This window comes from Netta rufina (genome assembly GCF_964035555.1).
Source record: "Netta rufina genome assembly, chromosome: 28".
Classification (NCBI taxonomy): Eukaryota; Metazoa; Chordata; class Aves; order Anseriformes; family Anatidae; genus Netta; species Netta rufina.
The window spans coordinates 941,684-966,814 of NC_140152.1; the positions used below are offsets into that span (position 1 = coordinate 941,684).

Consider the following 25,131-nt stretch of genomic DNA (forward strand, 5'->3'; position numbering starts at 1 on the left):
CCCTCCCCTCCCGGCTTCGCGAGTGCGCGCGGCGTGCACGAGCGGGGGGGGGGGGGGGACAGGGCAAAGGGGGGCACCGGGGGACACGCACGGGGGGCACGGTGGCGGGGCGGCCCGGCACGGGCTGCGGTGGCACCTGGGGACAGTGCCAGGCTGGCACGGGGCGGCACAGCCGGGCTGCAGTGGCACTGGGGGAGGGAAGGGGGGTTCCGGTGCCAGGCTGGCACGGGGTGACACCGAGGAGTTGCAGTGGCACGCAGGGTGACAGTGCAAGCGCTGTCACGCGGTGGCACACTGCGGGGGGACAGTGCGAGGCTGGCACGGCGTGACACTGCCAGGCCGTGGTGGCAATGCAGGGGGGGCCGTACAAGGCACAGCTGTGTGGGTGCAAGGTCCGCTCGTCACACAGAGGTGACACTGCAAGGCCAGCGTGTCACACTGACGGGAAGGCGTGTGGCTGGGTGGCCGTGCAGGGCTGGCACGCTGCACTCAGGTGGCCATGTGAGGCTGGCACACCAGGCATGATGGCACAGCCCAAGTGCCGTGTGGCTGCTGGAGGCTGCAGGTAGGTGACAGCGTGAGCTCTGCATGGCACCAGGAAGCCACCGTGCAAGGCTTCACACACAGGTGACATTGTACGGGGCTTCACAATGCACATGGGTGAGGGCGCCAGGGCAGCCAATGTCCTCTGGGTCAGGGGACAGGCGATGTCTGCTCCGACAGAGCTGCTGGGCTGCCAAAATGCTGCAGAGGGGACCTCGCTGGGGCCACCCGAGGCTTCCAGAGGGTGGGAAACACCCAGTGGCAGGAGGCTTTTGCTGTCCGTCTCCTGGCTGCTGATGAACCCCCGCCGGTTCATCTCCAGTGCATCCCGACGGGCGAACAGGGAGTCTCGGGGTGCTGGATGTGGAGCCGCTTTGTGCACCCCTGCTTGGTGCAGCGCACTCGTGGCAGGGCCACTCGTGCTGGGCAGGCAAGCTTCATTCACAAAATGGGTGAAAAAATGGAGAAAAACGCACAAGGTCCAGAGGAAACCAGGAGAAGCTGCTCCTGAGGCTGCTCCTTTCGTGGCGCTGTTCCCATACCCCGACCTGAGCTCTCCTCTGGCTGGGACACCTGCAAAGGCACCCGGGGTCCCACTCCCCCATCGGGACACAGAGCTGTCAGCGATTTGGGCAAACAACTGGCATCACCACGGCCCCAGTGTGTCCAGCATGGGGCAGGCAGGGGCTGCCACCATGCGTGCCTCAGCTGGGCATTGCCCACCAGGCTCTGTGGTGAGGCGTTTGACACCCGTGTTTCTCGGCAGGTCGCTGCCTTTTTGCTGAAGCCCGTGGGCATTTCTGGAGTCTGGTGTGCAGCGGGGACAGGACGCGCTCCACTCCCCATGTGGCAGTGGCTGCCTCAGCCAGAAACCACCATGGATGGCTCCAAGCTTCGCTCTTTGCACCCACTTCTTCCCCTTAAATGTCTGTACGTGCACAAAGCTACATAACTAGGAACGTTTTTCTAAAGAAAACATTAAAATCATCAAGTCAGCAGTGCTTAAACTGCTCTGACTGCTTCTTAAATAATCAATTCATATTTAATTAGCTTACCACAAAAATTCCATTAAATTTAAATAAATAGACATGGCAGGAGTTCTCCAAGGCACAGCAGGCTTCATTTAAAGAATTCTCTTTGAGTTCGTTAGGTCGGTCTTTAATCAGTTTGCAGCCAAAGTCCTTGTGTGGCCCAAGCAGGCTCCAAGGTAAGGGGTGCCGTGGGGGGGCTGGCGTGGGCCCATCCCTCTGGCAGGTGGAGAGGAGTGGGGAACTTCTGCAAGGCTGGTGCTAGCTACGGACCTTCAGGGGAATCAGGTGCCGACCTGCAGCATTGCCTGCTCCAGCTTTGCAGGCTCAGCCCTGAAATGGGAAGCTGCTGGATTTTGCTGCTGCAAAAGGAGATGTGCCAGGGAAGAGGAGCCTGTCTCCCTCCTCCCTGACTTTGCTGGCTCTGCTGCATCTCCCACTGGGTGCATCTCTTTGCTCCATGCTAGAGCAATCCAGACCTGCCTGTTTTTTTGTTTTGTTTTGTTTTGTTTTTTTCTGTGAATAGGTAGAACAGGTTGGACTTGGGGAGGAACCAGGAAGCACACTGCAGCTCCTTGCATGCATGTGCCCACGCTTCTGGGGCGTGGGGAAGGGAGGTTTCCATGCAGCCACTGGGCGCACAGGGAGGGCATCAATGCTCCAAGGACGTGTTGCACAAGCAACGCACAGAGCATGCCCTGCATGAGCCACATACAAAGCCTCTTTTCCTGACTTAATTCCCATACTCTCACTGTTCCTTGGGTCAGGACTGTGGGATCAGGTCCTGGAGCCTCCCCAGATCCGTGCGTGTGTGCACAGCAGGTGGGAGCTGGTGGGCGCAGGGGTTCAGGGAGGCCGGAGATGTTCACCACTATTGCCGCACATCAGCTCATCCAGAAACTTGGGTTTTCAGCAGCATCTCATCTAGAGTATTGACCCAATTTAGTCGACAATAACAAGTTAGATCACACAACAGGCTAATGCAGGCTACTCTGTTCCCATCGGATTAAATATTCCTGTGTGGTTTACCCACAGGCCGGATGCTGGTGGGTGCAGCCCTGGGGCTGGCCTTGGTTCTTTGCTGTGATGCCAACCCTGCGAGAGCATCCCCTTGCTGCAGATACCCACATCTGTAACTCCAGCTCCCCCTGATGCAGTCCCTGGTGCTGCTTGCAGTGCTTCTGGTTTTCCTTCTCTCCCCTGAAATCTGGAGCGTGGCCGAGCTCTGTTCACCGTTTCATAGTAGGACCAATAAAACCCTGGCTCTGCAAATGGCTCCCGTTGCACAGCGTGCATCACAGAGCAGTCAAGCTCTTTAACTCTAGCTGCAATCGCACATCCCAGTCCCCTGTTGGTCTTTCAACAGCCTTGTGAAACAGGCAGGACGCTAGACAACATGAACACAAACCCTGCTGTGCCAAGCTTCCCTTCCCCTCCTTGCAAAATGGGCCACATGCAATTTTCCAAGCCCTGTTTTAATCACCAAGGGTCAACCCTGCATTGCTCTGAGGACTTCCCTTCCACATGAAGGAGCAGCATCTGTCCTTTCCATCTGTCCCAGCAGCTCCCTGGGCAAAGCCGCACTGGGGATGCTTCGGCTGCAGTTGCCACAACAACAAAATGAGGCAACAGTTTCCCCGGTGGATGCACAAGCAGCATCAGTGCCTTGTGGGCACAATGGGGACCAGGGCAGGCAAAAGGTGCCACAGCCGCGCTGGTGCTGGCGGCACATCCAGGTGGGATGATGCCTTTTGCAGTCATGAGCATCCCCAGGACTTTCACTTCCACCACCCTGTTCCCTGGGCCAGCTGAAATGCGGGTATTCTCATCCCCTTCCCCTCAAAATCCAGTCTGTCTCTGCCCTTCTTGGCCCAAGGAGGTGCTCAGTGTGTGCAGGACTTACATGGGTGTCCGGGGGGAGCCAGCACAGTGGGGTGACACCGTGGCTAATGGGACACGATCCCTTTCCAGCTCTCCACACAGCAAACACCAAGTCCCATGAGGGCACTGGGGCAGCTTCGCCAAGCCCATCCCTCCCAGCTGCCCCTCCCTGCTGTGACCCCATCTCCAAATGTGTTCCCCCCCAAAGGCTCCCCCGTCCCTGTTCCCTCAAGCAGCAGCAACCACGTCAAGCTTTTCCCTTTCTGCTGCTCCTGGGAGGAAGGCCTTGGCGGCTGCCCAGCAGCTCCGCAATCCTGCTCCGTCACGGGCTCGCTGCCAGCTTGGGCTGGGGGCCGGGAGGAGGGGGAGAACGGAAACCTCACCCCGGCACCCACAGAACCCCGTGGGCGCTGCGCCTCCACGCTGGGAGAGGGCCGTGGGGCAAAGGGCGACGGCCGCCCACGTGCCAGTGAGTCACCGCACGGCAGCACCCAGGAGCAAGGCGGATAGCGGCCGGCTGGGGAAAGCCCAAAGGTGGCTGGGCTCGGTTTGAAGCCCCAGAGGGGTTTCCGTGCTCCGGAGGGCAGCGGGCAGCCACAAGGTGGGGGCTGCCACTGGTTTGGGGCGCTACGGCACGCACAGCCCCGACGCCCCCGGCAGTGGGGACACTGAGCGGCACGGCCCCAGATCCCCAGCCCCACTCAGGGGTTTTCCATCAGAGCTCTGCCAGGGCAAAACAGCTCCAATTTCCTCATTTTTTTAGGCGCTACTGGAGTTTGAATCCGGCGCCGCGGCGTCCACGCCACCCCTGGGACTCGTGCAAGAGGACAGGGACGACGAAGCACGGCCACACCGACCCGCTGCACGCAGGGCTCCTTGCGAGCCCTGAGGCGACCGCACGATTCTCGATGCCCAGCTTGGGACCTGCAGCGGCTGGGAGCGGCGCTGGCCCCGGCCGAGCCCTGCCGCCCGCCTTGCCCGGCCCGGGGCTCCCAGCTCCGGCCGCCCCCCTCAGCTCCGCCGCTCTCCCGCGCCGCCGGCGCCATCTTGCGGGCGGCTGCGCGGGCGGGAGCGGGGCCAAAATGGAGGCGGCGCCGGGCGAGCCTTAGGGCTGAGGGGAGCGGGGCCGGCGGCGGCCCCAAGGCGGGCAGAGCGGCACCGCTGGCCCCGGGCCGTTGCTTAGGGGCTTCGGGACCGCCCTCAGGACCCTGTCCCCCTCAGCGGTGCGACACCGGCCTCGGCTCTTCCCCTTGGTGCGGCGTCTGCCCGCGGCCGGGAGGTTCCCTCACCGGCAAAGCCGCTGCGAAATTACAGCCAAAACCAGGAGGTGGCGGTGTTTGTTCAAGGAGGGAGCTCAGAGCTGCAGATGCCAGCGGTGGCGATGAGCTGGGAATTTTAAAGGCTTTAAATATTACCGGTAGCCACGCTTAGGGTTAGAGACACACGTTAAGGCTGCTTGTAATTGCAAGCCCTTCGTGGTTTGGAGTGTGGAAAATTTATTACTGCCCCAAATTTTTAAGGGTGAACTGACTTAGGCTGCTTGGCAGCATCTGGAGCAGGCAGAAAACCCCTTAGGGCGTCAGCGTGGGGAGATGGTGCTCTGTGCCCAGGTCTCTCTGTGCTGGGCTTTCCCCCCAGGCTTGTCCCCAGCATCCTGCTTAAGCAGGAGAAAGCAGAGGAGGTTGTGTCCTTTTGGCTTATTTCTGAAAAGCGTGTTAAAAGCAGGCCCCAAGGTCCCCACTCAGCACTGGGAACACCCGGTACAAAGCCCCTTCCCCATCCCCACGTTCTGCCAGCTCCCTGTGTCCCAGCCATGCCCCGAGGTCTTTGTTCCTTAAGCTGGGAGACCCAAAGGTAGGGGCTCACATCTGTAGCTATTTCTGAATAAAACAAGACCAAACCCATGGGCTCCGTTCTGCTGGGGCCAACAAAAGACAGCTGTAAGTCAGAACCAGGAGGCAGACAACAAAGGAGAAAAGCAAACAGAAACCACTGTCCTTCCCCAGGCATAATGCGGCTCGGAGGCCTGAGCAGGTCTCCTTCCCATTCGCTGTCCTTCCAACCCCTTCTGCAGGTGCTGGTGGGCTGGAAGCGCTCCACGTTTTCTTTTCTCTCTCCATCCCCACAGCACGACCCACCCTCGGCAAGAAATGTCACCGTCTGGGAAGCCACGCATACAGCGACCAGGCAGGTGCCTGGCACGTGGGCACAAGGCAAGCCGGGCCTGGGCTGCCCGTGGGAAGGGTGCCCCGGCACACACGGGCGGGTGACCCACCGGGCACCACATCCCCCTGGCTGGGCGCTCTCACCACCTGGGGTGCCTCTGACCGCACTGGCACGAATCACTCGCGGAGCAGAGGCTGCAGAAGGAGCCACGAGCGTTAGTGACAGCACGCTGCCACCCAGGGCAGGGCGGTGGTGGTGGCACCACGCCGTGGAGCTCCTTCCTCACAGGGGACAGGGCCGAAATGGGTCATTATGGGCTGTGCGCCCGCCGGGCTGGGCCGGGAGGCGCCGCAGCCGCGCGCGTCCTCGAGCCACGGCCGCGGCGCCGCAGCCGCTCCCCCCGCCCCCCCCCGCCACGTGGGACCTGGGGGCGTGGCCACGCGGGGAAGGGGCGGGGCGAGCGGCAGCAGCGCCGCGGCTGTGGCTCGAGGACGCGCGGACAGGCGCGGGGGGCGTGGCCGGGGCGTACGGGGGCGTGGTCTAGCAGAGATGGGCGGGGCCTAGCGGGGGCGGGGCCGAGCCCTCAGCTGACCGGCCGCCATTTTGTCAGGCGCTCGGAGGCCGAGCGCAGCCCGGAGCTGGGGGCTCGCGGCTGCTGGGGCCGCCCCCGCCGCTCGCCCGCCCGCCCCGTACGGGGCCAGCGCCGCTTGCGCTCCGCTCCCCCCCGGCCTCCCTGCCTGGCATGTGAGCGGCTCGGGCTCGCTGCTCTCACCCGGCTTGTGCAGGAGCCGCGGCGGCGCCCCCGGCTGGGCCCGGCCCCTCAGCCCCGAGCGCAGGCCCCGCCGCCGCCACCATGGCGCTGAAGATGGTGAAGGGCAGCATCGACCGCATGTTCGACAAGAACCTGCAGGACCTGGTGCGGGGCATCCGCAACCACAAGGAGGACGAGGTGAGCGAGGGGCCGCCGGCTGCCCCGCGGGGTGGCACCGCCTCGTCCCCCGCGCCGCCCCCGGCTGTGCCGTGCTTCCCGGCGGGGTCCGCTCCGCCGCGGGGTGAGGGGGGAAGGAGGCGGCCCGCAGCCCGCTGCCTCCAGCCCGCTGCCTGCAGCCCGGGCTCCGTGAGGCCCAGAGGCCTGCGGCGCCCCGGGAAGGAGCCGCTGCTCTGGGGAAGGAGCGAGCAGGAATCAAAACTAGGAAGGGCGGCGCTGGGTGGTGGCAGAACGGGGAGGCGGGGGGAGAGGGAAGCGAAAGGGAGGCGATGGGCCGGGGAGGAGGACGAGGCAGAGGCCTGCTGGGCGCTGCTTTCCACGTCCCGTGTGATCGCGGCGGGGCGGTGAGTGCCGTGCATGGTGGAGCGGCTCCTGCGCGTTGCCGCACACGGGGCAGCGATGTGTGTGTGGCGTTTGTCACCGTGGGCAGGGAGGCCGAGCGCAGTCACAGCTCAGCTGTCAGGTTCCCGATGCTGCACGCCTTACAGCTAAAATGCCTGTTCCTCGTTTCAAAGCTGTCGTAGGCAGAAAGCAGCTGGATGTGTTGGCCTGTTATTCCCTCTTGTATTAGAGGCACGTGATCAGGAAATTAGTATAGGTGGTGTAATTAGTCATCAAGAACACGTTATAGGAGGCTTCCCACATTGAATTTGAAGCGTTGCATGTTAATTGGGATGTAACGGACACTAAGGGTGGCATTTATGTTAATCTTTAACTAAGTAGTCGTGGCTTTAGTTTTCTTACAGCCTAACGGTTATATTTTTGGAATATAAGTGATTTGCTGTGGAGTTAGTGACACGTTAAAATATTTGTATGTTACCATATCCCTTCCTTAAAGCAGGATATCCGAATGGTATCGGCTATGAAGGGTATCTGAAAAAGAATTGCACTGGTATTACTAAATCAAATGTTTTAGCTAATTTAATCAGGATTCCTAGTAATTTCTTAATTACAGGCATTGTTGGACTGAAGTGTGAAAAACCACTTCCTAAACCATTTGCTGATGGCTTTTAAGCTGGTCATTGAGTGCAGGATGAGGCCTTGTTCACTAGTGATGTGTGGGAAGCTTACATTTTTATTTTACTATAGATTTGATTTCTGGGCTCTAAGAAGTGTGTGGTGCCCTGCAAATGTGGCAAGCTGTGGAGGAAGGGGAACAGAATGTTTATGTGGACACTTAAAGTGTTATGCTTAAAGCTGGAACAGGTAAACTGAATGCATAGAGCACTTCACCTCAGCATGCTTAAGCCCAGTTTGTATGATGTCTTGCTTTTAGTAAGCATACTTTATTCGTTTGTGCATAGGCCAGAACATTTCTTCAACTGCCAGAGCTCTGAGGTTTCCCCTGATGCAGGTCCAGGTCTTTGTGGCTCTAGCCCTTTTTGAGGAAGATTAAATGTACTGTTTAATTTCTAAGATAATTTCATGACAAATAGCTCCTTTTCCAGGATTCTGTATGTATTCAGAGGGTAAAGAGCACAACCACTGTTCTGCGGTCAGAATTAACAAGTTACTGTGCGTCACAAGCCAGACTGAGTTCCTGCTTAGCCTATGACAAAAAATAGTGTATTGGCTTTGATTTCCTCTGTTCTTTGAAGTTAGGAAAAAATACTTGGACAATTTCATAGGGCTCTGTGTATTTGTTGTTACAGTCTTGCGTGCTCTCTCTAGGATTCACCGAGGTCAAAGCAAATGCATTGCCTCCTTCCCTAAGAGGCTGGTGGCGGTTGCAGGGGTTGGATCGTAGCATGGTAGTATTTTAAACAATGGCAGCTCTTCAGTTGGAAATATTTATTGACATTGTGAAATGGGTATCTGTAGGGATAGTTCCTCTTTTATTCCTCATGTGCACAGCAGAAATGAAAAACGGATCTTCAGGATGTGTTCAGCTGAACAGTAGCCATTTCCCTGATGAAGTGTGAGTCTTCTGTAACACGATCTGCTTTGGAATCCTTCAAAGATCTTGCTTAATTACATAAGGTGGCTGCAAACTGCACAGGGTTGTTCTTTTTTTTTTTTTTTTTTTTTTTAAGCTCTTGAAGAGGACTGTGAACTGTAACTAAAATGCTGGGCACTGATTTGGTGCTTCTCAGGGAACGGTCTTCTGATTTTCAGGTGACGTTGCAAGATCAGTATAATATTTTAGAGGAAGTAGTTGCAAAAAGATCTTCCTTTCCCACAATGCTTCTATTGTTGATTTTATCTACTGAGTATTGCTCAAATATTGAATGTAGTTGTTTGAATGACTTGTGTGTGTCTCCAGATAATTGTCTAAGCTCAAGAGACACAAATTCCTGAGTAGGACCAAGTGTTTCAGACAGCCCAGTAGCTGATGGATCTCAGCTCAGCAAGAATTACTCTATGAAAGATCTCCGAAAAGGGTGCACAGAGGTTGTTAATAAAGTGACACTAAAGAACTGGAGGTATGATTATTGCTTTGACTTCTGATTTAATTAAGCTTTTTGCAGAAGCAAAAGTGTTTTGTTCTTAAATGTGACAGATTCCAATTCCTCTGCAGGTGCCGTCCCAAGCTGTTGGATCTAGCGTTTTGCTGCCGCCTCGGGTGTGTTTGTAGCGCAGGGCGTGCCGAGCGGTTGTCACCCAGGGCTGGCTGTGGGAGCTGTGGGTTTTGCAAATGCAGCTTTTCACCCAGCGTGCTGCATTCTTGCCTGATGGTTGTATGGCCTCTTGTCTTGCTGGGCCTTAGGGCTGTACCCCAAGCCTAGTTGTGAAGTTGATGGAGTGGCACAAACTCCTCAACAATAATTTTTAAGTGTTCCCTTCAGCACAGCAGAGGAATTGAGAGAGCAGTGGAGGCTGACTGGCACTTCAGCTCACATCTTTGCTGCAAAGTGCTTAATTACCTGTGAGACGCCATTTTAATTTTAGTTTCCAATCTTTAGATAAAGCTGACCCATTTATTTTGAGTTTAAAACACTGGGACTGAAGTGGTGGTGTTCTGTGAGGATGGGAGGTAAGGGGGAGGTTGTTCTTCAGTTCATGCAGACACTTCTTAGTGCAGATGTTCTGTTCATTTTCCAGTCTTGGGGAAATTTGGAGTTGCATTATCCTACTGGGTAGTACACGCAGTGTGAAGAGGCAGTGTAACTGCTTTATATCTCCTCCTAGTTCAGCGTGTCGTGTTTACTGGACACAGATGCTTTAATCCGTGTGCTCTTCCCTAGTGCTAAGTCTGCAAGGAAGACGTGATGTCCTGTGCCATTCTCCCCTGGCCTTTGCTTCTAATACCTTTCTCTTTTGTTTGGAAAATGAATCCTGATAGTGAAAGCAGTGAATCTTTGATCTGTTCTGACAGGGTTTTGTCCCCTGTGGAATAACTTCTTCCACTTTGTGCCTACTTTTTATGTATGTGCTGCACAGCAGGCTAACGGGGAGTGGCTTGTGCCACAGGATGTTAAAAGTATAATAGATTTTTTTCTAGATGTTCCAGACTGGGAAATGATTTCTGTTTAGGGATGTTCTCCTGAACCTGAAATACAAGGCAGAGATAATCCTTAGATGCTCTTTGGATCATGCACAGTGTTTTGTATTAGGGGTGAAGAACGTCTTTGTTCTCAAACGAGGAAAGTACCGTCAGATGCTATAGCGAGAGGCTCCTTTATAAAACTGAGATGATAAAATAGCTGAAATGGGGCTGTTAAAAGAGTGGCGCCTTGTCCTGTTCAGACCATAGCCCTTTGTGTTTCGAGTGCGTTTGATTTACTGGAGGACACTTAAGGAGGGGAAAGGGCTTAAAGTCTTGCACAAAATTTCTGTGCACTTCTCTCCTAACTAAAGAAAACCACTCTCATTTCTGTCAGTGAAGCTGCTGCTTGTGTGAAGGATTAGCACTTTAAATTTTTGGTAGTTGATAGTTAAGGAAAAAGCACATTAAAAACCTTGTGCTCTTCCCTGGGTAATGCTTGGTGCTGTCACATCGCTGGTTCGCATGTAAGTACTGTCATACATGATGTCGCAGAAGCAGCCTGGGGAGAGACAGGGTGACCAGTATTTCTGGCTGGAAAAACTAAAACTTAATTCTGGTTGATCTGTAATGATAAATGAGGGACACATTGAGTGTTCTGTGTGATGTACTGTGAAATACGTGTCTAACGGATCAAATACTAGCCTTACAGAGCTGCCACTGTGTTCTCACTTCCTAGGGACTGTTACCTGAGGAAAACAGGCTTGAGTTGCTTAAAAAAAACTTTTCTGTTAAAATCAAGTGCTGCTGTGCTTGACTGCACAATTCCAGTTACTTCTCTGACATGCTTTCACATGAAATCATGGTGTAAGGGGTTTTGAGGAATCCTGTAAAATCCCAAGTCTTCTGGGCATACTGTGTCACCAGCAAGGCTGGAGATCATCTAATGCAGTGGTCTTCTGCAGCTTGGCATCTGGTCCCTTTATTGATACCTAATAGTAAAGGAGAGGGGGGGTGGATCGTGGCAGGAATTTTGAGGAATGCTGAAAATTTTGTGGGTGCCCAAGACTGAAAATACAGGGAAGCTTTATAGTGGGAAGTAGGCACAAATGTAGGTATGATGAAACTTTCTTCAGGTGGGATGGGTTTTCATAGCAAATAATAGGCAGTGTGCAGCTCATTGATGACAGACAGCTCTTTCAGTCGCTGATGCTTGATTGCTTACTGCTCATCATATGTGTGTTTGTATCTTCGAAGGGAGCTCATTATTCCACCCACTTTCGAGTGGATCTAGTGTTGCCATTGTTAATTCTTGGTGGCGTGTGTGAATTGCTGGGAAACGACAATCAGAAATAGGAGCAATACACAGAAGACTGGATAAGGGCCTCACACCAAGCAGTAAGGAAGCAGGCTAGTGGTGGCCTCCAGAGGTGGCAAGGAGCAGGGTAAGTGTCCTGCTGGACCTTCTGCATCATGGACAGTGAGGGGTCCGGCGTGGAGCCTCAGAGTAACAGCCAAGATGTGGGCTTTGTCCTGGGTGATTACAAGCAGAGAGCAGCTTAGGCTTTGCATTAGTGCTGCCTTTCATTAGCTTCATGCTTTCTCTGGTGTTAAATATGATTTAATTGTCTGTGGCATGAGTGGGGCTAAGAGCGTTGTTGCCTGTCTGGATTCTTTTGTAGCTGGCTCTCTTCTGAGGGTTTGAAGTGCTCTGGACAAATTGCTTTCTCACACATGTAAATAAAAGTTCTGCCTAGGCAGGTGCAGGGGAAAAAAAAAAAAAGGTTTTCTGGTATCTGGGGACATACTGTACCCCTTGTAGGGCCAGGGGAAGAACATCTAGAAAAATAAAATTACAAGCTAACTATATTTCTGTGCTGTGGTTGTCTTCACAGGGTTGTTTGTTTGATGCTTTCTGATGCAGCCATCTTTGTCCAGGTGTTGAATTCAGAAACTGGGTCCTTCTACAGACACTGACCATGTTAGAGGAAATAACAGAAGTTAGTGAAAAACCTCTTCCTCTGCAGTGTGGTTAGTGAATAGTTTTGGTGCAAAGAGTAACTTTAGATTTTTCATCTAGAAGTGCTGTTTGATGACGTGTCCCATTTCTGGTGGGATATAAAGAGCAGCAAGGGAAGCTTTAAACAATGTGCATCAGAAAGACCAAGTCATGGGACTAGTTATAAAGAAGCATTTGTGTTCCTTAGCTTGCTTAAAATAAAACACAACTGATCCTGAAAAATATGTTTCGTAATTGAAAAGGGAGTCTGCTTAAATCCAGGTGGCAGGAAGTAAAAAGATTTTTGATTAAGCTAAAAGATTCTGCAAATAACATGGTTAGTAGTAGTATAGGCAGTTGAGCGTTTTTTAACGAGAAGAATACATTCAAAATAGCTGACAATATTTACAAGCCCCCTTGAAGGTGTCACTGGTTATGGAAGGATGTTGGGAACACACGGACTTACGTCCTCGTGCACTGATTGAACTGAGTTTGTAGGCTGTGTAGTTGAATGTTGCATTTTTGTATTAGCTGTTTCTTTTTATAGTTTATTGGATAGCCTAGATGGTCCAACCTGTTAGCTTTTGCTGAGAGGTTCATCTGTGAAAATGTTTGCAATGGGAATTAGGCACAGATGTGGGTATGATGAACCTTTCTTCAGGTGGGCTGGGTTTTCATAGCAAATTTGGGCTTCCACCTATTGCAGTGTGTGACTGCCTCGAGGAATGTAAGCTCATTTTGAGCAAGTGGTATGATTATACAACAAGAAGCATGTGAAAAAGTTTTCTTGAATTAACCAGATGTTTGTTATGAACTTAAGAAATGAGTAATGGCTACAGACCATCTTTTTCTTCATTGTCCTTCTTATTCTTCCATACCTGAGAACTTCTCATGCCACAAATCAATGTTACCTCTTTGAAATATTTTTGGAGTTGCATTTATATATTATGTTAATGTATTATTAAGCATCTTTCTATTGTTGATGTTCCCCTCTAGACTAATTCCAGTCAGCCAACTCTTGAAAACAATAGATACTTTAGTTCCTTAGCAAGTGACTTTTTTGTATGCGTACAACAATACATCCTTGTAATAGAGCTTACCTTCACCGAAGCCTGAAATTCTGCACAGAAATATGCCTGGGACTGACTAAGAAGTTGGAAAATATACTGTAAAGGTACTTGTCTAGCTCTTCGCATTGTAGTGTGGAAATAAAAGGTCAAGTACCTATTGTGTTCTCAGGGATAAGCATCTCTGGCTGTCACCTCTCTGTGGTCTTCAAAGCTGTCTGCTCAGATATGGCCCCTGAGGGTTTTTTAATTGCTGTGCAGTTAAATTAACAAATACCGTGATCAGACTGGAGACCTTTATATTAAGGGACATCTCTGAAGTCTTACTGAAGACGCATTACTTACTGATATATGTTGGACTGTTTAGGTCTCGCTATCTAATACTGACTTAATTGTTGGCACAGCCCAGGTGGGGAAATGCTTCAGGATGGCTAATGTCTGTGCTGCAGCTCCCCAGGTAGGTGTTTCTTTGTATAAAACATTGCAATTGTCTGTGGCCAAACAGCCAAAAAGGGGCTGGTCAAGAGCAAACCCGACCAATCTGCAGTGCTCCGTGACCCAGGCAGCGTCGCCCTGGGGTGCCTGCACCAGCCTAGGCCTGCGTCTGGCTGGGGGTCGCATTGGGTGCTCGGCTGCAGCTCCCCAGCTGATTCTTCTGCCATGTCTCATCCCTGGCCTCTGCTGACCTGTTTGGAAGATGGTGTGTGTTTGTACAGCGCCCTGTGGCGCTGCAGGGCTGCTCTTTGGAGAGCAAATACTGAGCAACTCCAACAGGTCGACATGCTGAGCAAGTGGTATACTTGCTTATTTTATAAACTAGCTGAATTTTTGTAACAATATTTCAGTGTTTTTTACTGACTTGTAAATTATATCAGGGTAGATGGATGCACCATGCCAAATTTCAGTTGGTGTGTATGATTTCAACCAACCATATACATGTATGTGTATGTAAATTGATTTTTGCATTCCTCCATAAGTGTCTTCTGGCCAAGGAGCCTTGCTGTCTTGCTAGCAGTTGTACCAGACAAGGGAATAGTGGATAATGCACCACGTTTTCAATAAATACCGTAGGAGAAGATGACTGCAAAATGAAATGTCAAAGGTTGGCCTTCAAGTCAACTGTATTTATCATTGATGGGGACAATACCCTGGTCTAGGATCATGAGACCACCTACAGGATGAGTGAATAAATCCCTGGAGAGCTGAGTAGTAAAGGCAAGATAAGTAAGTCCTGTTCAAACACGTGGCAACATCTTGTAACAGTTCAGCGAAAGATAAGCTTGGCTTTTCCAATGCCTTTCCGTGTTTTCTGAACTCCGTATTGCATCTGAACACCTTTTGCATCATTTTACTTTGGCTGCTGCAAACCTGCTTAAATGAATGCTGTGCAACTTCCCAGTTGTAGCTTATATTCTTGCCTACTTTACCTGGGATTTGGCTTTAGGGAAGTTAGTTGTAAGATAATGTGTGGGAGCATGTGACTGGGAATTGTTTCTTGCCATCCATGAAGCAGTCTTTAGGAGGGATCCTGTTACTTCTACTGTATTTAAATATTATAGTAATTTTATTTATCTATGATAGAAGTTAACAACTATTATGCTTATCTCTAATGTTGTGTTCAAGTGAAGGCAAAACTAGCCAAGAGCTTAAAAAACCAGCTGTTACTTCAGTTGATTTACGTTGAGCTGTTGAGGTATGATGCTGGTGTTTCAGGTACTGTAGTCAGTTACTGGGGTTTGTTGACATGAAGGGCTTTTGGGGGTTTTGATGGCAAACAATATGTTTCTTTCAGCCTTCTTCCAAAGTTAGGAGGTGGCAGATGATCTGTGCTGTGCTCATAACAGGCTCTTCTGCTTGAAGCATAAACAAATTAGAAAGTTACTTTGCCTCCATGAGGTGTCTGTGGTGTAACTGCCTTGTATGTGAAGCACCATGGTCATGTCATGTGGCTCGCATCCTGCAGGTAGTACTTTATTAAGGTCTTCTACAAAACAACCACCAAGAGGTGGGGGCAGGCAGCTGTTACTGGTTCCCTGGAAGTTGGTGCGGTGGTCATAGCACAGCTCATGTGAGATCATCACGTGCTTGTGCTCAGTGTAATTTCATGGGGTTTAATGTCAAGCATGTCTCAATGTTACAAAGAACTGATAAGCGCTACTGTGCTCAACACAAGTGTCATGCTCTGTACTTCTTTAATATTGTCTTATTCCAAACGTTGTTTTACGATGGTAGTAATGCGTTCATTTCATATCTCAGTGCCTCTGGTGTAGACTGTTAATCATCCCTTTCTCAAACACTGTATTTAACCCTGAAGATGTGGTACAAACAGGGACTGCCGATCTTTGACGCCTGCTGTTGGTCTGGGTCGAAAGCCTGTTGCTGTTGGAATAAGCGCCAGGCATGAGCCCCAAATCAGCTGCAGCAGATCTAGTGGGTTGAGACTGGTCCTGTTAAGGACTTGAAGGATTCACTGCCTTCTGTTTGCTGAGCTGTAACCCTAAGGGGTGAGAAGCAGTTTGCTTCCTTTTGATTTCAGAGATTGATGCAGTGGTTCAGATAAGAGTCCATCTTCTTCAAGACTATTGGAAATGCATATAATTCACAATTGGTTTTAATGTGAAGTTATTACAGTGACATTTATCTAACCACTACTGTCTTCTCATCTCCTGTAAAATACTAAGTTTGAATGCTGATGGAAGTGCAGCACAGAGCATCATGCTTCCTAGGAATGTGATTGCTCTGTTGGAGGAGCGATTTCCCAGCCTTGTTTGTGTATTGCTAGAAAAGAAAAATTAATCTTTTGCGAACATCTCTGAAATCATCAGCAAAGACCAAGTTTTGTCTTGAGCAGAGCTTGGAACACAGTTTGAACGTTTTTCAAACTTAATTCAAAAAACATGGCTTGGGAAATAAAAAGAATCCTATAAACTGATGTTTTGGCTTCTTACCATGACCCACTTTTCCTTCCTTCCCTCCCTCTGTCTGAGGGATTGTTTTTGATTTTTGGTACCTTCATTCTCGCTGTAGCCACTCATGCTGGCTTAAATGCATGTATTTTCTGATTGAGGTCAAGGATTCGTTAAAGAATTTGGGCTTATATTAAATGATGTTGCATATTTTGTCAGTGGGTATGAAGTGCTTGCCCCATCAGCTTGGAGGAATACAGTAAGGCATTACGATTTCATGCTGTGCACACAGCTTTGTTGAGGGATTGCTCTTTATATCTGCAGGCTTTTCTTGGGTTTTAGCTGTACTGCTCCGAGTGATTCTGTAACTTTCCTCCTCCTGAAGGATACAAGAAAAAGCAAGCCCCGGAGTGGCTGCTCTGGCATTTTCCCCGTGTTACCGTATGCTCTTCAGCTTTTGACTGTGGAGTCACGGCCTTGGCAGGGCTGCCATCGCCCTGCTGATGTTCTTTCACTCACTGGCTCTGCTTGTTCTTACCTCCAGCCGGAGTGAGAGGCTTCCTTGTGATCACCTTGTTTGCTCAATGCAGTCTGGCTGGGAATGGCTCAAGGTCTATAAATATTGGGACTTAAAAGTGCTCCTCAGCCAAGCAGCCAAAGCGTACGAGCGATTGAGTAGCATCCCAGGAAGGCTTCGTGTATGACTGACAGGGTCAGTAGTTAAGATGTGTACTGATACTGGGAATTGAATCACTGCGTATTGATTCAGTACTGTGAGCAGAAATGAACTCTGAAGTGTTTCCTTTTGCTTTCCTTTCTTCATGGAATCTGAAAAGTGTTTAAGGAAAAACTGAACCAATTACATCCTTGGGAAATATTTGTTTTACCACACTAGAGAACTGCTATACTCGAAAGCTTTATGCAAAAAACTATCAGTGAGTCAGTGCTGGGAAAACTAACCAAATTTTGGTCTATTTCAGTACTTAAATTATTTTTTTTTTCTTGCAAATATTTAGGCCTTGCTTGGTGTCCACGATGCCTACAGATGTCCAAACACTTTTTTTCATTGCATCGTGTGGTCCTCCTCCCTTTCACTGTCTGCTTTGACTGAATTGCACGGCTCAAAGGCTGTGTGGGGCCAGGGGACCTCATGTGGTGTGGCGCTGCTTTGGTGGAGCAACGCTGGGCTGGTGCTTCGCAAGGTCAGGGTGCTGCTGGCCGGAGAGCCAGGAGAAGCTCTAAAGAGCTGCGCACACGCACACACACATGCTTATTTGCTTTGTGTTTAGTTAGATGGGGCAGGGAATTTGGGATGGGAGCTGTTTGTTGGGTTTCAGATTTAAACAGGAGACTAAACAGAGTGGTTTTCTTCATATTGCTCATTAATGCAGTGCTACTCGAGAGAGATTAACAAAAAGTTAATACCCCTGAGCCTTTAAAGCGTTCTATATATAGGCTTTCATTCCTTGTGGTCTTTTAGGAGTTGGTGTACGTTTATTTTGGAAGGACTTTTCTGCTCTTCAGAAGGCCTTGTTTTAGTTTCCAATATGATTGAGTTCTCCAATACGCTTTTCTGTCCTCCTTTAAGGAATTTGCTCATTCTGTTAGACTAGATTACTGGCAAGGGTTTGCCTGCAGGTTGCTGAAGCTGCTGGGTGTGCCTGGAGACTCAGGAGCCTGCATTTGGCTGTGCTGGAGTTGTACAGTATTTAACTTCTGTGCTATTTTGTCCCCCTTCTGGTCATGCAGTGGTTTGGATTCAACTCTTGAGAGGATTTTAGGAAACCGAGGCTAATGTTTAAGCAGGTTTGGGTAGGAGCTGTGAGAAATGACAGTGATGCTTTCTGGGTGTGGGCAGTGCAGTACTCTGCATGAAAGCAGGGACTGGCCCCGCTGCCCAGGCCATGGCAACAAGATACGTGCGCAGGATTCTGTGACACTGCTCTGGTGCACTGAGCCTTGAATATTTTATGCTCCCCTAGCAGCACAATGTGTTTGGAGATATATTGCATGTTGTGTGAGTCGTTCTTTCAGCATCTCAGGTCAAATACATATTTCCTACATAAGAAGTTTTTCAGCTTAAATGTGAATTTAAACTCTTCCATGGGAGTTGTCTGGACTCGGATCACCGTCATGACTGTTTAGAATCCCAAATCTTCTATTTTCTAGGAGAAGTCTCCTGGACTCCATATAGTCAAGCATTTGCAGGCAGTGCTATCCTTTCGCGGCAGCTGAGATCCACTCCTATTCAGGAGGACAGAGGAATGCCAGTAGAGGAAAGGGGTGTTTGGCCTGCCTTCCCTTAAAATGAAGACTTCTGATACAAAGATAATATTTCTATCCCAAATACAGGCACTTCAATGAGTTTAACTTATTCCTATGTAAATTCATTTGCTTACTTACTTTCTTTAATCAGGCCTGTGGGGTTGCGTGGAGGGCAGGGCTGCTGTTTGAGGGACCTCCATTAGCTGCAGGAGTGGGACAAATGAGAACTCCAGGGAGGTCAACAAAGACTTCTAGTAGAAATCTCTCGGAATAACACATTTCCATCAGAGCTTAGCATTGCCACAAAGGCATTGCCTTTTATCCTTGTGTAAGTGCAAGATTTGAGAGAGAGGCCAGACAAATTACTCTGTTTACATTAAGGCTGTTAACCCAATGGAACTGTTCCTGCACTGAATTGTGTGCTCACTGTGCATCCTGATGGTGGATTCTAACTTTGGTATCACTACACTCTAAACTGGAGCAGTGTGGATTGCCATTAGATGGCTGCTGCATGGAGCTTGAAGTCCTAGTGTTGAAATTCAGTTGCTACTTTTCCTCACCTGGATCGTTGCAGCATCTCATTGCACTACAGACCTTGTATGGTTCTTTTGTTGCCACCCACTGTTGATTAAAAATAACGTTCTCTGCTTCTAAATTTCATGACATTAAGCATGAGTATTGCTATAGGACATTGTAGAATGCCAAAGAACAGTTGGGATAATAAAATTTAGTGTAAAGAGAAGTGTTAGTTAAAGGCAGACTAATAGACTTCTGTGTGGAAAATATCTTTTTGGTGGAAGGTAATGGTATGGAGGCGGAGTTCTGCTTTGAAACTAGGTAATTGTTTTCTGACCCGGTTCTTCCGGAAATTGACTTATTTATATTGAATGATAAATGCACTGCTGTATGTGTGGCTTTTTAAGGAGAGATTATGTCCCTGCTTTTAAGTTTTCATGACTTCTGTAGCAGATGTGTTCAGTACTTAAATCATAATTAATTGTGAACTGAAAGAATCCCAGAGTTAAGCCTACTTATGAAGTAAAATCTGTACAGATATTTTTAGATCCTGCATTTGCCATATCCCTCCCACCAGCACAGATGTGATTGTTTGGAAAGAAGCTAAGGGCCAAATAGTTAAATGTAAACATTGTGACATTTGGCTCTGAATTACTGAGAAAATCATACAAATAACTAGGTGTTGCTTTTCAAAATGTGTAAATAGCAAAATCAATTAGCTAATTCCTGTGCTGGGGAGGGTAGGCATCTTTGCCAATTCTGGAGTGAATGGCAAGTGCCAGCCAGAAGTACTTTTATCTAGTGAAAGACTTGTGCTCTGCTCCTTCAGGTGTGAGGACTGTTCTGAGTGCACATCTGCAGTGCTGTATGCATCCAGCACGCCCAAAAGAAGAGAGGACTCATCTTTTCATCAAACAACTTAAATTTGTGGGCTACTTAGTCTTTTATGTGGTTATTTCTAGGCGTAATGACTCAGTAATCTCTGGCTTTCCATTGAGGTAAGGCTCTAATACATGTTCTAGGAGAGGTGAAACTCAAGTGTTTGTTCTTACCACTAGGCACACAGTCTCCATTGACCAGCTTTTGGCTGCAAGTCTTTGATCCTAAAGCTCTAGGCTGAACAGTGGGGTTGGAGGCAGAAGACGGGAATTACAGTGAAGAAACAACTTAGTGTACTTTCAGTTTTGTAATAAAGCATGACATTCTTGTTAATGAGCAGTTCCTTCAGAGTAAAGTGCTTACCTAAACGTTGCATGCAAGATGGATTTGGTTCTTGCAAATGATGAGTTCTGCTGCCTTCTTCCCATTAATGTGTTGGAAATCTACAGAAGTGAATGTTCCATGGTAAATGAGCGTGCATGTTTTTTTGTTTCCCTCAGGCAAAATACATCTCCCAGTGCATCGATGAGATCAAGCAGGAGCTAAAGCAGGATAACATTGCAGTGAAATCAAATGCAGTCTGCAAACTTACATATGTAAGTGCCTTGCGGGGATACAGTGCGATTGCATCTTTTAATTTTTTCATCCTTGTTGACTAGGATCTAGCCTGCTTATTCTTAGACTGGTTTCACAGCTAGCTTTAACTGTTTGCAGTGCAGGCTGCGGGTAAAAATGCTCCCGTACGTATCTCTGACATCAGAGTCTGCGTGTTCCCATTCCATTCGTTGTGCTGGCACTAGTATTTGTGCAATTTTATTGAGCTAGATCAGGAAGCTAATCTGGTTTAAAACTAATCCAATTAAAAAAAGTAGTTCTCATCTGGATTGTTTCTTAGGTAGTTACATGAGCAGTTTTTCTTTGTGCAGTCCTTTGCAGTAAACAGGAAAACTGTTAAAGAGTGATTTATTTTTTTAAGAGGGAGAAAAACTGTCCACAGTAATGCATATAAAACTGCTATGTAGTACCTGGAATTAAAGCAGAGTTTAAAACTTGATTCTAGTGGAACTTCTGGATGTCTTCAGCTTATTCCAGGTGGCATAGAACATAACAGTGGGTCATAATCTTGAGGTGTCTTGTAGTATTATTTTTGGACTCCTGTTCTATGTTTAATTTTCTGACTTATTTTTTGAGTCTTGTATTTCAGAAGTTAGTAATCTAGCCTTCTCTGCTTACAGTTACAGATGCTGGGCTACGACATCAGTTGGGCTGCTTTCAATATTATTGAAGTCATGAGTGCATCGAAGTTTACATTTAAAGTGAGTTTTAGGTGTAATTACTCCTGTACTAACCAAGCTGTTTCATTATTGTATTTAATATATTGGCACATGATCGTTTCCTTTCTTCAGTATGGAAAGGACGTAGACTGTTTATTTTCTAGTATATAATACTTGACCTGCTACTATAGGCTTTTTCTATTGGGTATTTGACAACAGCTGTTAAATCTTCTGTGGAAAAAAGTGCACGGTTCTGTGTGGGTGGATGTGGTTTTTTCCTCTGTAAGGTTTTGTTCGTGCTTATTCTTTTTCACCAAATAAATAGGATGGAACATTACTTTGTAAAGAATGGCTTCCAGATTGGGCTTTCATACCTGAAAGTCAGGAGTTAAGGAGTTTTGGTACAACAAGGACAAAATAAATATTCCCCGTTTCTCCTACTGACTGTCCTATTTTCTACATCATCTTGGCCACTGAACCTGTACATTCTAACAAAGTGCAGGGAGATAAAGATAATTTTAATACCCGTAAGGTAGATGTATTACATCTAAAGATTACTTGTCTGAGATTATTAAAAAGGGTTTATGTCAGGAAAAAATAGAGAATCCTGTTATGCAAACCTCTTGTCTAATTGTTCTGCTTTTGCTGAAAGCAAAAGCTGGTAGCTTTTGTTCTACCAAAATTGCGGTAGAACCACCAGTTGTTGTTGATCTAAACATTGTCTAAACTTACTTTTTAAAAGTGGCTTTTATTCTCGTTGCCTTTCCACAGAGAATTGGTTACCTAGCTGCCTCTCAGTGCTTTCATGAAGGGACTGATGTAATTATGTTGACTACTAATCAAATCCGAAAGGTAAACTCTTGATTTCAGTTCTTAATTTTTTTTGTGCCCCGTCTCCCTATTTGTGTTTTGAAAACTGTACAACTTTTTTAAGGATCAACTTCTTTTAAAGAATATGAAGTTGTAGAATTCTATTTACTTGGTTTACAGTCTGCTTTGATTATACAATCTGAAGGATTAATGGAATGCTTAGTTGTCCATAGGCTTCCCTTTTGCTGTCTCATGCCAGCTGTCTGTATTTACTTGCTTAAAAAAGATCAGTGGGATGTTATCCAGTATCTTTCCTAAAGACTGCAGATACGTTAAAGCCAGAATGTGTTGCAAAGTTTTGTTGCTCCTTAAGAAGTAATTTAGCTATTCTCAAAGTAGAATCTAATTTTGTCCCCCCTACAAGAGGTATCAAAATGAGATGCAGATGACACAGAATCCTGAAGGCCTGTGTTTAGCTCTCCTATTGTGGTCTTGTACGAATGAATCCAGACTGTTAATTCTCAGTTTGTTTGCAGATGCTCTGTGCAGTTCACTTCAAATTTGTTTCCCAATAACTGCAATTAAGGATTCATCCTGTAATGCTCCGTATTCCATGAGGTCTGGTTTTGTAGTCTGCAAGTGAACATGCTCAGATAGTATTAATTTTTTTTTTAGGAGTCAGAATCGTAAAAACATCTCAGACTATACTACATTGACTACAAATAAGTACAAAGAAACTTGACAAACGAAATTTGTTCTACACCACAGCCTGTGTTCCGTCTTTATGCACTGAAAGTCATGGTGCTGCCAGCAGCTTGGAAGGAAAGCAGTCTCATTTCTCTAATATATTAAGCTAGGACAGTGTTATGCACTCATCAAGAGTGCATGTTCCCAGTGAGGCCAATAACAACTTGGTTTTGATTTAACGGTGTTAGTATTTAATTCCATTTTTTTTTTTTAGGGTTTTAAATATATTTGTGATCATGTCTGAGTTTTTTAATTTTTTGCCACTTCTGAAATACCACTAGGGTATGATGTTTCTAGTTGCTTTGATGTTGCAGTCACCCATCTATAATTTAAATTCCCCGTGCCAATTATTAATCCCCATGGTAGCTGTATTTTAGCAGGTGTTGGAGGACATTCCTCTTAATAGCTGGTATAAACGTTCCCATGGAACAGAAGCTTTGCTTCATATCTGTTGAGTGAATGAAATTGGTCTGAAAAAGTAGTTTCTCAACATCCTTTGTGATCTTAAATTTTTGAGCTTCTTTTTCCTTTTTTAGGATCTGAGTAGCCCTAACCAATATGATACTGGAGTTGCACTGACTGGCTTGTCCTGTTTTGTTACTCCAGATCTTGCCAGGGACTTGGCAAATGACATCATGACGCTGGTGAGTTGATAAGACTCAGTAATGTTTTTTTCCTATAATTAAAGAATGTTAAATTGTTCAAATCTAGTAAATATCTGTTACATTTAGAACTGTTACATATGAAAATTGACACTTTTCCCTTTTGAGTCTTTTGGGGACCTCTTACAGCCTTTGTGGCTCAGTAGGATTGCGTTGGTTATTTCTGTTAGTTGGGGTGATAAATGATGGTATTTTGCTCACCCGTCAGAAGCTGAGTTTTAGGAACCTGAAGTAGCCAAGTCTCTTATGAAACACTTTTGAGAGAGACTCCTGTGGACACAGGGCCTTGAGAAGAATTTTGGAAGTGTAAATTTGCTAAGAGCCTGATCCCAATTATTTCGTTAACAGATGTCCCATACGAAGCCTTATATCAGGAAGAAGGCAGTGTTAATCATGTACAAAGTTTTCTTGAAATACCCAGAGTCCCTCCGTCCTGCGTTTCCTCGCCTTAAAGAAAAACTTGAAGATCCAGATCCTGGTGAGTGGATTTTAGTAAATTGCTTCTGCTCCAAAACATCTAGGTATAAATGCTTTTCAAGCTTGTAGATAGGAGTGAAAAATGAAAAAATATCTGAGCACAAACAGTGATTGAATAGTTAGATGGCCATATGAGAGTTCTGACAGATGTTACCGTATTAAAAACGTGTTCTAGGTCGTTCTTCAAGGCTAAAGTTACTAAAACTGTATCGGTGGATTAAACTTTAATGGGACAAAGCTGCTTAGTGATTTGTGGCTTGTTGCTTAACTTGACTGTTGAAAATATTTTGGGTGATTTCAAGCTTTTTGTTTCTTGTGCACTTCTGTAAAGCTGCAGCTATTGTCTGTTGGCAATAGATGTACTTAAAATAGTCACATTCAGTAGACTTTTTTTCTTCTAATTGGTGTTACTGGAAGGTACTAGTCTTCCTTCACAATGCCAAAATGCTGTATATCTTTTTCAAGGACTATGTGCATTGTAGTTTCACAAACTCCAGTTGGTTTCTGTGTGTAGAAGGAAAATGTAGATATGTTTGCTTGACTGATTTGTTACGGGCATGTAAGATGCATCTTTCAGGGACAATATTTCTTAAAAACAAAGAAACAAGCCAAACCACCTGCAAAGGAAGAAACTATTTATGATGCTTTATGGGGAAAAAACTACTATATGCTATAAAACCTAGACTAGAAGACTCCAAATTGAGATCAATTTGAGACTGAGCAATTAGAATTAACTTGTTCAGTCATCTTGTTTAAGATTTTCATTTTCTGGTTTAATTAAAAATGTCTAAATACATTTTAAAGAAGCAGTGTTTGGAAACTATATGGTAGATAAGGTTAATGATTTTAATTTTTGTCTGTCCCTCAAACAAGCTATCTACAGTAAGGAGGGGAGGAGAATGGCAGTGTCCTGTTCTCTGATAGTGGACACAAAGCAGATATACATAGTTTGATGTATTAGAAAGCAGCCAAAATTAAATAATATCCTTTCTGAGTTTGTCTTGCATTCCTATGTTTAGTTCGCTACTTCATCACTGGTAATGAGGCTGAACCATTCCTCTTGGAATGTACAAGTCTGAATGTTTAACTGCCTTTGTTCTGGGTGTTCTGCACCAGAAACTTCAATTACAATTAAAGTATTTATGAGAATTCTGCTTTTCTCACTTCTATTTCCCAGGTGTGCAGTCTGCTGCAGTAAATGTTATTTGTGAGCTGGCTCGACGCAATCCCAAGAACTACCTTTCTCTTGCTCCACTCTTTTTCAAGTTGATGACATCGTCAACCAATAATTGGGTTCTCATTAAAATTATAAAACTGGCAAGTATTCTCTACCTATACTTAGAGGATTGGGACCCTCATTAAACTGTGTTAAGTATGAAAATAGGTTTCTTGCTTGTAGGTATAGTTACCTTTAACTCTAATTAAAAAAAGAACCAGAAGTCTCCTAGTGTTTGTGAACTTAGAGTAAAAAATACTTTAATATAGCTTAGTTAAATATA

General features: G+C 47.0%; 1 protein-coding gene across 1 annotated transcript in view; it reads left to right on the forward strand.

Annotated features, from left to right (window-relative positions):
• Positions 1-6,240: 6,240 nt before the first annotated feature.
• The window catches only part of AP3D1 (adaptor related protein complex 3 subunit delta 1), a 43,242-nt gene continuing 24,351 nt past the window's right edge, over positions 6,241-25,131 (forward strand). Inside the window, exons 1-7 of the mRNA XM_084302743.1 lie at positions 6,241-6,567; positions 20,163-20,258; positions 20,898-20,978; positions 21,708-21,788; positions 23,030-23,137; positions 23,504-23,633; positions 24,810-24,949. Coding sequence (XP_084158869.1) covers positions 6,472-6,567; positions 20,163-20,258; positions 20,898-20,978; positions 21,708-21,788; positions 23,030-23,137; positions 23,504-23,633; positions 24,810-24,949 — 732 coding nt within the window. The 5' untranslated portion in view covers positions 6,241-6,471. The remainder of the gene's footprint in view (positions 6,568-20,162; positions 20,259-20,897; positions 20,979-21,707; positions 21,789-23,029; positions 23,138-23,503; positions 23,634-24,809; positions 24,950-25,131) is intronic.